The sequence below is a fragment of the Chiloscyllium plagiosum genome, unplaced genomic scaffold (genome assembly GCF_037043375.1).
Source record: "Chiloscyllium plagiosum isolate Xiang-an unplaced genomic scaffold, Cpla_swu_hap1 HiC_scaffold_22, whole genome shotgun sequence".
NCBI classification, from domain to species: Eukaryota; Metazoa; Chordata; class Chondrichthyes; order Orectolobiformes; family Hemiscylliidae; genus Chiloscyllium; species Chiloscyllium plagiosum.
Window position 1 is genome coordinate 36,180,568 of NW_028270160.1, and position 14,412 is coordinate 36,194,979.

At 39.2% G+C, this 14,412-nt stretch overlaps 1 protein-coding gene across 6 annotated transcripts in view; it reads left to right on the forward strand.

The window, feature by feature from the left end:
• ptprea (protein tyrosine phosphatase receptor type Ea) overlaps positions 1–14,412 on the forward strand; it is a 276,393-nt gene that overhangs the window by 112,615 nt on the left and 149,366 nt on the right. For 4 of the 6 annotated variants that reach the window (XM_087998959.1, XM_087998962.1, XM_087998960.1 and 1 more), the window contains exon 3: positions 11,220–11,281. The exons of the other annotated variants lie outside the window; for them this stretch is intronic. In XM_087998959.1, coding sequence (XP_087855085.1) covers positions 11,220–11,281 — 62 coding nt within the window. The remainder of the gene's footprint in view (positions 1–11,219; positions 11,282–14,412) is intronic. 6 annotated transcript variants of the gene reach the window in all.

Below are 14,412 nucleotides of genomic sequence, written 5' to 3' on the forward strand. Positions count from 1 at the left end.
GCCAATTTCTCAGCAACAAACCCAAACAAGCAGACAAAACACATCCAGAAACCCTAGCCACTCTTCCCTACATCAAAGTCATCTTGGAAATGATTGCCAGACTACTCAGACCCCTTGGCATCATGGTCGCCCACAAACCCACCAACACACTAAAATAGCAGCTAATGAACTTGAAAGACCCTACCCAGACAACAAGTAAAACTAATGTCATTTACAAAATACCTTGCAAGAACTGTAATAAGCACTATATTGGACAAACAAGCAGAAAACACTAGGGGAGGCAATGGCCTACTGGTACTATCACTAGACTATTAGTACAGAAAATCTGATACCCGGGGACCGGGTTCAAATCCTGCTACAATAGGTGGTGAATTTGAATCAATTTTGGGGGCGGCATGCTGCCTCACAGCACCAGGGTCCCAGGTTCAATTCCAGCCTTGGGCGACTGTCTGTGTGGAGTTTGCACAGTCTCCCAGTGTCTGTGTGGGTTTCCTCCAGGTGCTCTGGTTTCCTCCCACAGTCCAAAGATGTGTAGGTCAGGTGAATTGGCCATGCTAAATTGCCCATAGTGTTAGCTGCATTAGCCAGAGGGAAATGGGTCTGGGTGGGTTGCTCTTCGGAGGGTTGGTATGGACTTGTTGGGCCGAAGGGCCTGTTTCCACCCTGTAGGGAATCTAATCTAATTTAATCAAACTAGCCACCAGTATGCATGAACATCAACTAGCCACAAAAAGACATGACCCACTCTCACTAGTATCCTTCCATACGGATGAGGAAGGACACCACTTCGACTGGGACAACACATCTATCCTAGGACAAGCCAAGTAGAGACGCGCACGAGAATTCCCAGCAACATGGCATTCCAACCAGAACTCTATCAACAAACACATAGAGTTAGACCCTATCTACCACCCCTGAGAAAAAGAACAGGAAATGACATCGCCAACCCAAAGAAACCCAACCATATAAATAGAAAGCAGGAATTATCAGCAGTGCTTCGCCCAGCCCACTGAAGATGTTACCTAGTAGGGTGACAAAACGTCTGGAAATGAACCTTAAAGCTCAACGAGCAAACCTACTGCCAGAGTAAAGCATTCCCTTTGTACTAATTGTTTTTGTTAGCTTTGACACTAGACAAAGCACATGAATTGATGTTGCATTAAAAATGAAAGTTAAAAGTAAAATTAATTTACTTGCTTTTTGTCATAAGTTAGACCGTTCTGTAGGTACTTTCACTATGTACATTAGGAACCCAAACATCAACCCTTATGAGATTCCACTTGACATCTCAATCTCCCAAGGCAGGGGGCTTTGTAAAAATGGGTAATGGCAAGTTCCTAGAGAGATTTGAAACCTAAGATGAGAGTTTGAAGATTCAGATGATGTTTAACTGAGAATCTATTTCAATAAGAAAGAACAGGAGAGCTAGGTAGGTGTAGCTTGCTGCAAGTTAAAGTAGGGACGTTAGAGTATTGGGTGACCTCAATTTCACGAGGGTAGAATGTAGAAGGCCGGTCAGTAATACTTTGAAATCGAGAGGGCTAACAGAAATGTGGACTGGGTTACAGCAGAGCAGATGCGCTGAGGAGTGTTGGAATTGGATGCTTTTAGACAGTTGGAAATATGCAGCTTGTCTCCAGGTTAGATAATACATTGGAATAGGACTATTCTGGCCTCTGATATTTGCCAGGCAGAGGGTTAGAATCAAAGACTAGACAATAGAGTTTGCACCAGAGATCGAAGTCCATGATTATAGTCTTCCCAATGTTTCATTAATGGAGATACCTGCTTATCCACTACTGGAAGCATTCTGTTCGTTTAGATACACAGAATTTTATTTACTCAGATATTCACATCCATATCTGAAATACCATCTTAGTGGAAGCAATTACAGATTATCAGTAATAGAAGAACAAGTAATTCTTGGACAGAGTACCTTTTGTAAATAAGCCCAACAGGGCTTGGTTGGGTAGTTATTCAAAGCCATATGGATAAAGTAAATTCGTCTCTTGTGCAACCATAGTGAATTGGGACTATAATGTGCTAATTACAAGTTGCATGACATTTTTCAAAGCACAATAACGGTGTCGTCATTGCCTAAGTGTTAAAGATTGTGAAGGTCCTATAACTTCGATGAATACTCTGATATTTCAGTTTCCTATTTGTCTGTTCTCATGTTACATCCCAAATTTCTGTGGGATTTTCCATTAATTGTAAGGCCTTTGTGTGAACATTTCACAATCTGATAGTCCAAATAACCTGACCCGTAAGAATTGACTGTAACACCTGTAATATTACAATTACAGCAATTAGTTTAACATCACAGAAACTTATCAGTCATCCCACTGTGGGACAGGAGAGGGTCTCCATGAGTGAGGAAATTATTGGCAGTGCCCCTCCGCTCCCTTTTCTTATTGGCCATAAAACCTTACCAGGAAGGTATATGGGTCCGCAGTGCTGCCAAAACTAAGTTCCATCACCTTCCATTGCCCACAAAAGTTGAAGGATTGTGTTTTCCTTTTGGGGAAAAAATTCTTCCCCAACTGATGAGGCTTCAGTCATTAATCGTAGCTCTCAGCATGGAGCTGCTGGGTGAGGTCTCCTCATGCCATTTGGAGGTTACTATCTCATCTGGTTATGCATTACCAGCATCCAAATATATACCAGGCGGAACTAAAGCTGAGCAACAGGGAACTTTCAACAGGCAACCTTTCATTGGGGTGTTTGAGGTAGAATGAGAGAGTTCACCACCTCCACCCTTTCACCCCCACCACAAAAAGAACATATGTAGGTTGGGAGCTGGGTCAGGGTCTTGATGCATTGCTAAGCCTTCCATTTGCCAGCTGCATGATGAGAGGTTAGTATAAACCCGCATTTATTTTTGTAAGCTGTCTTTAAATAACAGTTGGAGCACACAAATCAAAATCTTATGTTCAGAACATAGTGTTAAGAATTTATTATTGGTTTGGAGCATCTAGTACATTTAGGTGGTGCTTCTGTAACTGATGCTCATGTTTCACTTTATTTAGTACAATGTTAAACTCCGTTTCAAACACAGTTTCACACAATACAAATTATAAACCACATGTTTTCTGATCTTTTGTAATTGCTATGTGTTGGATAGTTACATTGTATTATTCAGTGGTATACCAAAGGTCACATTTTACTTGATGTTTCTGTAATTCCACTTAAGTAAGTCAACAGTGATAATGCAAAACCTTAACATATTCAAACATATGATGGGTTTTAATGAATAATGTTAGCCTTATTGAGATAATGGTGAATTCCATACAAGGAACTAATAATATGTATGTTATTTTCAACAAACCGAAACAGAACAGGAGTTCTGCCGCTTACCCAAGAAGGAAATTATAAACTTGCTGTGTTTCTGTACTCTATTTAAAGATTGCTATTGATGACAAAATAAATGAAAGAAGATATTTCAAAAGTAATGCTGTAGAGCTCTTCATGGTGTCAATAAATGCAATACTGTTGTGGTTCTGTTTGCCGAGCTGGAAGTTTTTGTTGCAAACGTTTCGTCCCCTGGCTAGGTGACATCATCAGTGCTTGGGAGCCTCCTGCGAAGCGCTTCTTTGATGTTTCCTCTGGTGTTTATAGTGGTCTGTCCCTGCCGCTTCCGGTTGTCAGTTTCAGCTGTCCGCTGTAGTGATTGGTATATTGGGTCCAGGTCGATGTGTTTGTTGATGGAGTTTGTGGATGAATGCCATGCCTCTAGGAATTTCCTGGCTGTTCTCTGTCTGGCTTGCCCTATGATAGTAGTGTTGTCCCAGTCGAATTCATGTTGCTTGTTGTTTGCGTGTGTGGCTACTAAGGATAGCTGGTCGTGTCATTTCGTGGCTAGTTGATGTTCATGTATGCGGATTGTTAGCTGTCTTCCTGTTTGTTCTATATAGTGTTTTGTGCAGTCCTTGCATGGTATTTTGTACACTACATTGGTTTTGCTCATGTTGGGTATCGGGTCCTTTGTTCTGGTGAGTTGTTGTCTGAGCGTGGCTGTTGGTTTGTGTGCCGTTATGAGTCCTAGGGGTCGCAGTAGTCTGGCTGTCAGTTCCGAGATGCTCCTGATGTATGGTAGTGTGGCTAGTCATTTTGGTTGTGGTATGTCCTTGTTCCGTGGTCTTTCTCTTAGGCATCTGTTGATGAAAGAAGCGCTTCACAGGAGGCTCCCAAGCACTGATGTCGCCTAGCCAGGGGACGAAACGTTTGCAACAAAAACTTCCATCTCGGCGAACAGAACCACAACAACGAGCACCCGAGCTACAAATCTTCGCACAAACTTTGAAATGCAATACTCTTTGCTTGCCTTTTTGGACTGATTTCATGGAATGTTTGATCAGTAACTTTCCCTCATTTTAGAGAATAATTGTTACAATAATGATCATGAGCATTTTTGAAAATATGTTAATTAAGACACTTTTCTGCTTCCCATTGTGCATAGGAAGAGGAGTAGGTCATTTAGCTCCTTGAACCAATTTGTTCATTTCGATCGTGCTGATCTATATTTAAATGTCTGTGCCCTATATTCTTTAGTATAATTGCTGAAATTGTGTTAATCCATGTCCGTTTCGAAACAAGTGAAGATGAGATTCAGAAGACCATATACTGCTCCCATGCTTTGTTTATTCAACATACTATAATAATGGTGCTCTTCCTTGAGATTAGATTAGATTTCCTACAGTGTGGAAACAGGCCCTTCGGCCCCACAAGTCCATACCAACCCTCCGAAGAGCTGAAAAACAAAATGGTTTAACTAAGAATTTCCATCTCACTGAGGAGGCTTCAGACCAATCCATGTCCAACAATCTGCTCTGAAAATTCTACTCCATTTGACAGCTGTAAAAAAAAAAATTCCACAGTTGAAGAGAGAATCTGCAAACATTCGAAAACCATCAATGACATTACAAAGATAAAGTTAATTTGTCAAACCCTTCAATGTTAATGTATGAATCGATTTTTAAAATAAATCCAGGATCTGAATGCTGATCCGTAGCTTTGCCAGTAACTAATTAGTTTTTCCTTGTGCTATGCCCTATGCTGTGTAATAATTTGCTTTTTTTTCTGCTGAAATCTGTCCATTTGTTTTTAAGATGTTGTTATTTGCAAGCAACCAGACTAATGGGGCCAAGGGGACAACCATATGTTTGTGCAAATTCAGTGGCAGATATAGTTAACAATTCATCCAGCAATGTTTGCTACACTGTCCTGTCAATCTAAGTCTGCATTGGTTGAAGTCCTCTTCTTTGTGAGGCTGTTTTGGATTGTCACTTATTTATAGCTATTTTAATGATTCACTTGATTTGCATGTAGGTATGATAAGAACTAAGCATGGCCTCAGGATTCCAATATCACGCCACAAATACATTGTGTTCTTTGCTGTTTGGTGCTGCTCCTGTTGGAGGTCAGAACTTGAGTTGTTCGGGAAACAGCCTGACATCCGATTCTCTAGAAGATCACAATTTTTGCACCTCCTTCTATCCAGCTGTTTACCACAGATTATATATTACCTGTCCTACTTTGATATTATTCTCAGAGGATGCACAAATCTAGCTGGGCTTAGCACAGGAAATCGAGCAGAGACATGGAAAATAGAAATGATATATCATGTACGCTATTGCTGCAGACTGTAATTACTTTTGCTTTGAAAGTGTGCACACAAAATTTGAGAATCTTGTTGATTTTCAACTCAGGAAAATCTTGTCACAAGAATGCTAAAATGCTTATTAATTAAATAATTCATTAGCTTTAGAAATGTAAAAAGATAGTCAATTGTCATATCTGAATCACAATTGGGAAAGCATAATGTACATACTAAACGGATTAGCATTGCATTCCACCAAAATTTAAATTTATTTAATTAATTCTGAAGATAAAACACTCGCCATTTCTCATTAAAAAAAATTTAAAAGCTAAGAGTTTTTGATTGTGTAACCTGGCTCTTCTGATGGCAGACATAACTTTTCCTTTGAATTGTCATTATGTTAAAAGAAACTGTACAATCTCTATTTAAACCATTAACCCAGGGCTTGTGAAAGTAAGATCTTGTGCATGACAAGACACAAAGGTGGCAGACACTTTTAGAAATGCACTGAAGCAACACCTCAGATTTTTGCAGGAACCTAACATTCACAGCTTGTCAAAGTCCCAGCTGAGGCCTTTCACATAAGTTTATACACTTCATTTTATTTTTCTGCCTGGAGTCCACTGGTTAATGTCGTTAACCATGTTTACGAACAATAACTGCTGTCACCTGAAGGCAATTCACTAATAAAAAGACATGATTTATTCAGGATGAATCCGTAATCATTCTTGTAAAGTAGCCAAGATGAGCCTTTTTGAAATAAGAGGCTTATGGTGTGGTTTGATCTGCGTTATTTGATAAATAAGTGTTTCCACGATGATGTAAAAAGAAATCTTTATTGTATGTTGAAAGAATGAAGTGCTTCAATATTCAGAGAAATGAAAGTTTATTATTAATGTTACTGCGTGAGAATTGTAGCTTGTCGCACATTTTGATAGCAATACATAGTCTGGACTGATCTGACCTTGCAATAGCATGAAGAGCTCAGTGAAATGAAAAGCATGTACAATCTGAGGACAATTACTGGGGAGGTGGGACATAGTTAGATGGGTTACATTTGAACAGGAGTGGAACCAGCATCCTATGGGAAGGCTTGCTAATGCTGTTGGGGAGGATTTAAAGAGGATTGACATCAGGACAGGATCCTGATGAGTGGTGCTGAGGGGACAGAGACTGAGATGAGCTCGAAGTTAAAATACTAATGAGTCTGGAAGGCCAAGAAAACAGGATAGATACGAAGGAAGAAAAGAGTTTATCAAGGCTAAGTGGAATATATATTAAAGCATAGAGCCTGAGGACACAGACAGGCATGTGGGACCATCATATCATTTCTCCAACTTAGATTTGGCCTTAAAAAAAAAAGTCAGGATTAGTAGCAGGTTATAGAGTATTCAAACAACATAGAGAGGGGATAAAAGATGGATGTGGTATATTGGTAAAGGATTCAATTATAGCAGTGAGGAAAGAAGATATGTTGGAAGGACCATCAATTGAGGTCATATATGTAGAAATAAAAAAAACACAAGGACAAGCATGATATAGGGTGTGTACCACAGTGTCAAACAATTACAAAGAGACAGTATCAAACATGTAATCAGATTTCAGGAATAGCTGTAATATTGGATATTTTAACTGCTCATGTATTAACTAAGATAGTTCCTATGTATGCAAGGTAGGGAGGGGGCAAAATCTTGAATTGCAGCTAGAAGAACACTTTTAGCCAGTACACAGTCCAACAAGGGAAGGGGCATTTTTGGACCTAATATTTGGAAATGAGCCCAGATAAGTGGAAGGCACATCAGGAGGGGGGAGCATTTTGGAGATAGTGACCATGACTCAGTTAGTTATGAGAAAGGATAAGGATGGGCCAGAAATAAATGTTCTAAATTGGGGCGTGCCTAATTTCATTCAGATAAGGTATGATTTGGTTGAAATGGATTAGGAGCAGCTACCTGTATGTAAAACTGTCAGAACAGTGTGAGGCATTGATGGAGAAAATAGCTAGAGTACAGGATGAATATCTTTCTTTAAAGACAAAGGGTGGGACCAAGAGTGGATGACATAGGTAGACATCAGAATGGAGGTTTGTGAAATACTAAAATAAATTAACATAGAAAAAGAAAAATACTAACAGATTTAGCAGCCTTAAATGTGGATGAATCTCCTGGCCTGGATGAGATGTGTCCCAAGCTGTAGAAAGAGGCAAGGGAGGAAATATCAGGGGCACCTCCCAGTAATTTTCAAATCTCCTTTGGTCATGGATGAGGTGCCAGAGAACTGGAGAACTTCTAACATAATACTGAGGGAGGAAGAGAGAGACTGATGGTCTGTAATTTCTTGATCTGACTGAGGGAATAGTAGCTGCCTGAAAAGGGATGAGTCAGAAACACTCAGCATTTAAGTAGTATTATAACATTCACTTGCTTTGCCCAAACATGTGAGGGTATGGGTCAAGAGTTAGAAAATGGAATTTGTACTGTCAGATCTTTGTCAGCCAGCATTGATATGACAGGCCATGTGGCATCCTTCTGTGCTGTAAATTTCTGAGACTCTGTAGTCAATCTCACCTTTCCCATATCATAGTTAACATTTCAGGTCAAGTGACCCAAAGCATTAACTTTGATTTCTCTCCACAGATGCTGCCAGACCTGAGCCTTTCCAGCAATTTCTGTTTTTGGTTCTGATTTCCAGCATCTGCAGTTTTTTTAAAGTTTTTATTTTCTTTATCATGTATTTGTAAAATTAACTTGATTTATAATGTCTAAGTTGATGTTGCCTGAGCAATGTGCTTTAACATGGTGGGTTGGATGAAGTTATGATCTTACCATTAGCTTGGAAAGGGTGAGATGCTGCTGAAGCATTCTCTGCTGCTGGAATGTAGTTCTTCAAATTCTGGGCAAACTCCACTGTTTTAGTTCACTGCTTCTAGTCTGTTTGAAGTCGAAAGAAAGCTGACACTAATTGCTACATAATATTCAGCTACTACAAGCAGGATCTAATGAAAATGAAAATTAGTTGATATTTCAACGTCCATCTCCTCACTCACCTCCTTCATGCATTTAAATTAACTTGTTTCGGGTACTACCAAGTTATCCATCCTTCTAACTGTAGAGTTGGAGGGAGGATGTATTATTGTCAAAGATGTACTATTTCATTTGACTTTTATGAGATAGTTTAAAATGTGTCATTGTGGATTAGCCACCTGTTATGCATTTCTCATGACTTCCAATTTTACTGAAGTCTGTGGAAGTGAAAGTTGGGAGAGATGTAGAGTGGGTGGTAGATCTTATGTCACTGTCTCTAATCAGCCAAAGTCAAAATGATCTTTGATTTTCTCTCAGATAATATGATTGGATCGAACTGTGTTAATTCATCTCCTGGTTGAAAAGACTTTTAGACTAATGTTGAGGCTATCAAAAATGTGTTTGCAATACTACATATAGACCATAAAAAAAGTTAAATGTGCAACACAAAATGAACAAATAAACAAAAGCATAGTCAATGTTGAAGAAAGAAAAGGGAAGGAAGACCAAAAATGACAGAAGGAATCATTTTTGAAACAGTCACTTATGTTTAGGATTCTTTACAAAATGCCATTATCCTAGCTTTATTACAGTAGTATTGGCCTATGGTTTATTATCAAAATAATGGTATATCCAAATGCTTCATTTAATTCATGCAATATTAAATGTGCTGTTAAACAAAGAAACCCAAAAGCAACTGTCTAAGATCTGATATGGACATTAGCTTCACAACAGTGGCATTTTGCTGACCATTGAAATGCACTACAGAATATGTCATTGCCGCATTTGCAAAGTAAATATCACCCAGACTCATTAAAATGGTAAGACTGAGCCGAAGTGATGCAAGGAGCCTGTCTTGAAGCCTTTTCAGGCCAGTACATATTTAAGTAAACCTGGAGCAGCTGTTATTTTTTTTCTCTTTTAACAACAAATGAAGTGTTAATTACTGTCAGTACACTTCTCTGGTGCTGGAAGTTAACTATTACAAGGGTAGTTACATTCCCCCTTGACACTCCTGATGAAGGGCTTGAGTCCGAAACTTCGACTCTCTTGCTCCCCAGATGCTGCGTGACATACTGTGCTTTTCCAGCGCCACGCTTTTTGACTTTTACATTCCTTCATGTTTAATAGTCAGTTATTTTGAAAATAAAATTTTTAAAATTAATATTTTGTCAATGTTTTATTCTCACACTCAATCCAGTTTTGTCTTCCCTCTTTGTTGTTCTTTTTGCATCTTATTTGGTATTGAATTTTCTTTAATTTTCACTTCTTTCTCAGTCCTTGCATTTTTTTTCAAAGATACATCGTTATTTTCACCATTCACTCAAATCCCAGGAATCTGATTTCTCTCACTGTACCATTATCAACTCAGTTTCATTGACATGTTACAGAAAATATCTTCCAAATTAAACCGACAGGGAAGTGCTACTGGTGAATTCTGTACATTACTCTTTTATAGAATATAATGGACCATTGTGCAGTTCTTCATTCTTTCTGCATGTGAAACAACGTATTTAAAAATGACCAGCAAGAAAGCTGCAGGCATTGGTATGTAAGATAATGTCAGGAAAGATTATTCATTTGCATCTGGACGTGGACAGTAAATTTCAGTGGGAGCTATCAGTTGTGGAAAGAATTACTGAGCCTCTGAAGGGCAGTGGTGCTAAGGAAATGTGTCACCATATGATACTAATGTATGAAGTAGAACTGTCACTTAATCTAATTACTTGACATAAATTATGATAAACTTTTCATTTTTCTGACACAATAACCGCATAATGAGTTTTAAATCAAGCTCAAATTTTGGAAATGCACAGTAGATCCATTATCTACCAGAATTAGAAAAGATTAGAACATCAAACACTCATTTCTTCTGAAATGATTATTTATATCTGCCGTTTCCAATCCAGTGTATTGTCCACATGGGTCTATCTCCTGTATGATTGGGAAACAAGTAAAGGTTGTGTAATTGCTTATCTGGTGGCCTTTGTTCCTAATGCTAGTGTAATTATTACTCTTTTAGTAGCTTGCTGCATTCATTTCAACTCATCCAATTCGCATCTCCTTCATTTTCTGAAGAAGGGTCACTGGACCTGAATCATTAACTCTTCTTTCTCACTACAAATGCTACCAGATCTGCTGAGCTTTTCCAGCAATTTTTCTTCTTGTTCCTTAATTTTCTTTCTGACTTTGAATTTTCTGCTAGCTAGTTTTTTTTTAAACCTATCTTACACAGCTCATTTCCTACATTTGGACTCAATCTACAAAGTGACTCATGCCACCTTCGGTTTTGAAGCAGAGTGCCTCTAGAAATATTAACTTCCTCTTTTCCAGCATTTAATGTCATATTTTAGATTACATTTTTTTAATCTCAAGGGTATTAAAGGCTGTTCCTACTACATTATATATTGAATAATTACAACTAATTTTAAAAAAATTGAACATTTCAAGTTCCCAAGTCTGCTTTATGGGAATCAGAAAGGCTGCTGCTACTTCAGAATCAAAAATGTTTTCATCCTTCCAGTTGACGTGTTGGTAGGCAGTGATCTTTGTGATTAGGATAAAGCTCCCTACTTTCTGTATATTCTCATTTACAGATGTCACCAAACATCCGGTTCCTGTTCTTAACCACTGCCACACATCGACTCGCCACAATCATGTGAGTAACTCATCATCTGATTTTATTCCCCCCCCCCACCCCCCCACCTTATCCTGCTATCTTAAGAATTGGGGTCCGGCATCTGTGCTAATTTTTGGTATACAGGGAAGAGTGCCAGCTTGGGTGACTTATTTAGTGGTTCAAAAAATCCAAAAGGTAAATAAGTGTCACCATACTGTCTGAACAGTCTTTGTTGTCCATTCCAAATTTCATTTTCAGATCTTAAAATAAGTCTTGTTGCCATGTACAAGGGAAGGAGGAGCAGGCAGGGCAGGGGTTCACTAAGATTAGACGAGGCCACTTGGCCCTTCAAGTCTGTTCTGCCATTCAACAAGAACATGGTTGACCTGCCCTGGGCTTCAGCTCCTCTTTCATGCAATGCCCTCGTAACTGTCATCTCCCTGATATTTCAAAAATCTATCTGCTTCCTCTTTAAATACTTGTAACGATTTAACCTCCACGGCTCTTTGCAGGAGACAATTTACTACCCTCTTGAAGAAAACTTTTTTTTCACACCTCAGTTTTAAATAAGTGTCCCCTTATCCTCGAAACATGTCCCTCGTTCAAGATTTCCTCACAAGTGGAAACAACATCCACCGCTCAGAATCTTGTTTGTCAAAATAAAATCACCACCTCATTCTTTTAAGCTGTAAAAAAAAATAAAGATCTAACCTGTTTAGTCATTCTTGATAAGTCAGCCTCTTTATTGCAGGGCTCAGCCTAATGAATCTCTTTTGAACAGTCTCTCCAATGCATGAATAGCCTTTCTTAAATAGACAGACCAAAACTATACACAGTACTGCACATGAGGCCTCACCTATAGAATTGTAACAGCATGGTCAGTTTTTGAGGCCACCCTTGAAGGCTGAAATAACTCCACAAAGGCCAGTATCCCATCACTAAGTCGCCCTTTATTTACACATGCTCGTACGTGACACTGAGCCAACTAGCTCAGAGCTGGCTGCTAGAGTGAGCAGAACCCCTGAAACCCTTGTTTGTATCTGTCAGCCAGGGCTCCCTGTTGGGGTTGTTACCTGACCCAAATCAGGGAACTCATTCTATACGGTTCACCTGGTTGACCTTATTCAATCACTGCATACACCAAGTGCCGTACTACTAGTATCTGCTTCCTTAAAGCACTTGCAATTGGCACTATTATTATTGTCGCTCTTTTTTTTTAAAACAGCTGTTCTTGGTAGAATTAGCTCTTAGGCATCCAATTTGAACATTCATATAGTATAGCTTGAGTAAGGCTGTAATGGGTGATTCTCACGTTGAGACATGAAACTTGACAGTTTTAGATCTTGCTATCTGTCGAGGAGTTGATGTATAATGAGAGAAACATCAGCCTGCATGAACACAAATACTGGTTTAATCCCTGAAGAATAAAAAGGCCTACTGCTAATGCTGTTGTGGAAACTACCCTGGATTATAAAAGCTACTCCAATAACAGAATCCACTCACACTATGACTTCTCTATTTGGTGCTTCATCTTTGACTGCAGAAATCACAAAAATAACTCTCAGAAAGAGTCTATTTACACAAATAAGAGGAGAGGTTCATTTTTTTAAGGAAGGCACAACATTATTGTCCCTGAGTCTCCTATGTTCTTTTATGTGAAGTGAGTAAATAGGCTGTATTTCCTCTGCTTCAAACAGAAGAATTGCAATAAGGCACGTTTCAACATTTGTTAACTTCATTTTCCTTTGTATTTTTAAGCATGGAGGGAATTAGTGGGCAATGATTTTAAAACTCAGAAGTTGGTTTATTGCCATTGACACTCTTCTCCCTCTATCTTTTCCCTTTCTTTCAGATAGAAAGTGGTGCATAATATAATAAGCTCTGGCCATCCCTAGTTGATCCATTGTTTTAGCCTGTTCTTGCCCAATGAATTTATTTCCTCCCACCTTGGCTCTCTCGCATGCTCACTCTCGCTCTCTCGCTCTTGCTCGTTCTCTCCCTTGCGCGCGCACACACACACTCTTCACTTTATTCCTATTCGTGGGCAGCAATAGCTGCATTTATTGCTCGACCCTAGCTACCCTTGAACAGATAGTGGTGAACTGCTGCCTTGAAGTCCTGCAATCCAGGGACACCCACAGTACCATTAGGAAGGAAGTTCCAGATTTTGACCAAGCGATTCCTCCAATATCTTCCACAACTTCAACAAAGCAGGTATTAACTGCATCTCTTTCATTGTGGACGTCCAATCCCTCTGCATCTCCCATTTCCCACAAGACAGACTTCTTTCCTCATAGAGGACTGACCCCTCCCCATTCATTACTCCCGCCCTCCTCCTGTCATGTGTGTGCTGGCTATGTTTGTCTTTTCTTGGGATATGTGTAACATTTGGTCATCCTCTCACTTTGTTCTTGGGTATACTGATAATACTATCCATGCCACTCTCACTCAATTCCAACTAGATAATTTTGTCAGTTTGTTTATAATTTCCAGAGTCCATCTCTAACTCTTCCCTCCCTTGGCTTCTATATCTTTTATGGTTAGGCTGGTAATCAGTAGCTGCAATAGGTTTACTGATTCCCACAGCTATCCTAACTACTCATCCTTACAGATTACTTCTTCAAAGGGCCCTGTTCTGTTTTCTCAGCTTCTCCATCCCATTGCATCAGTTATGATGCCACCTTCCACTGAAATGCTTCCAATGTGTTGTGTTTTATCTTCAACTGACAGTTCTCCTCTACTTGATTCTAAAAGTTCTTGACTGCATTTCTGCTCTCAGTTGTTCCCAGTATCTGAAAAAAATGAAAGATCTCCCTTTTTCTCAACTTCACTCCATCAACCTCCATGTGAAATAATTCAACCTGCGCCATTTTCATCATCTCCACCAGCAAATACAACTTTTTAGACTCCACTTCAATATTCTGAAAGAGCCTTCCTCTCCATAACACCCTGGTTCATTCATTCATTCATCTTCAACACCTCTCCTCCATCCCAAAGCACAGAGATGAGACATCTGCCCTTTTACTTCCTGTCTGTCTGTATAAGGGGTTAAGTCTGACTGCAATAACTTAACAAGACACCGTATAAATAATTCACAGAAAGTGAGATGATGTCATATGATCTTGCTCATTTGCAGCCTCATGGTACTCCAAAGCTACCGTAACTTTTTT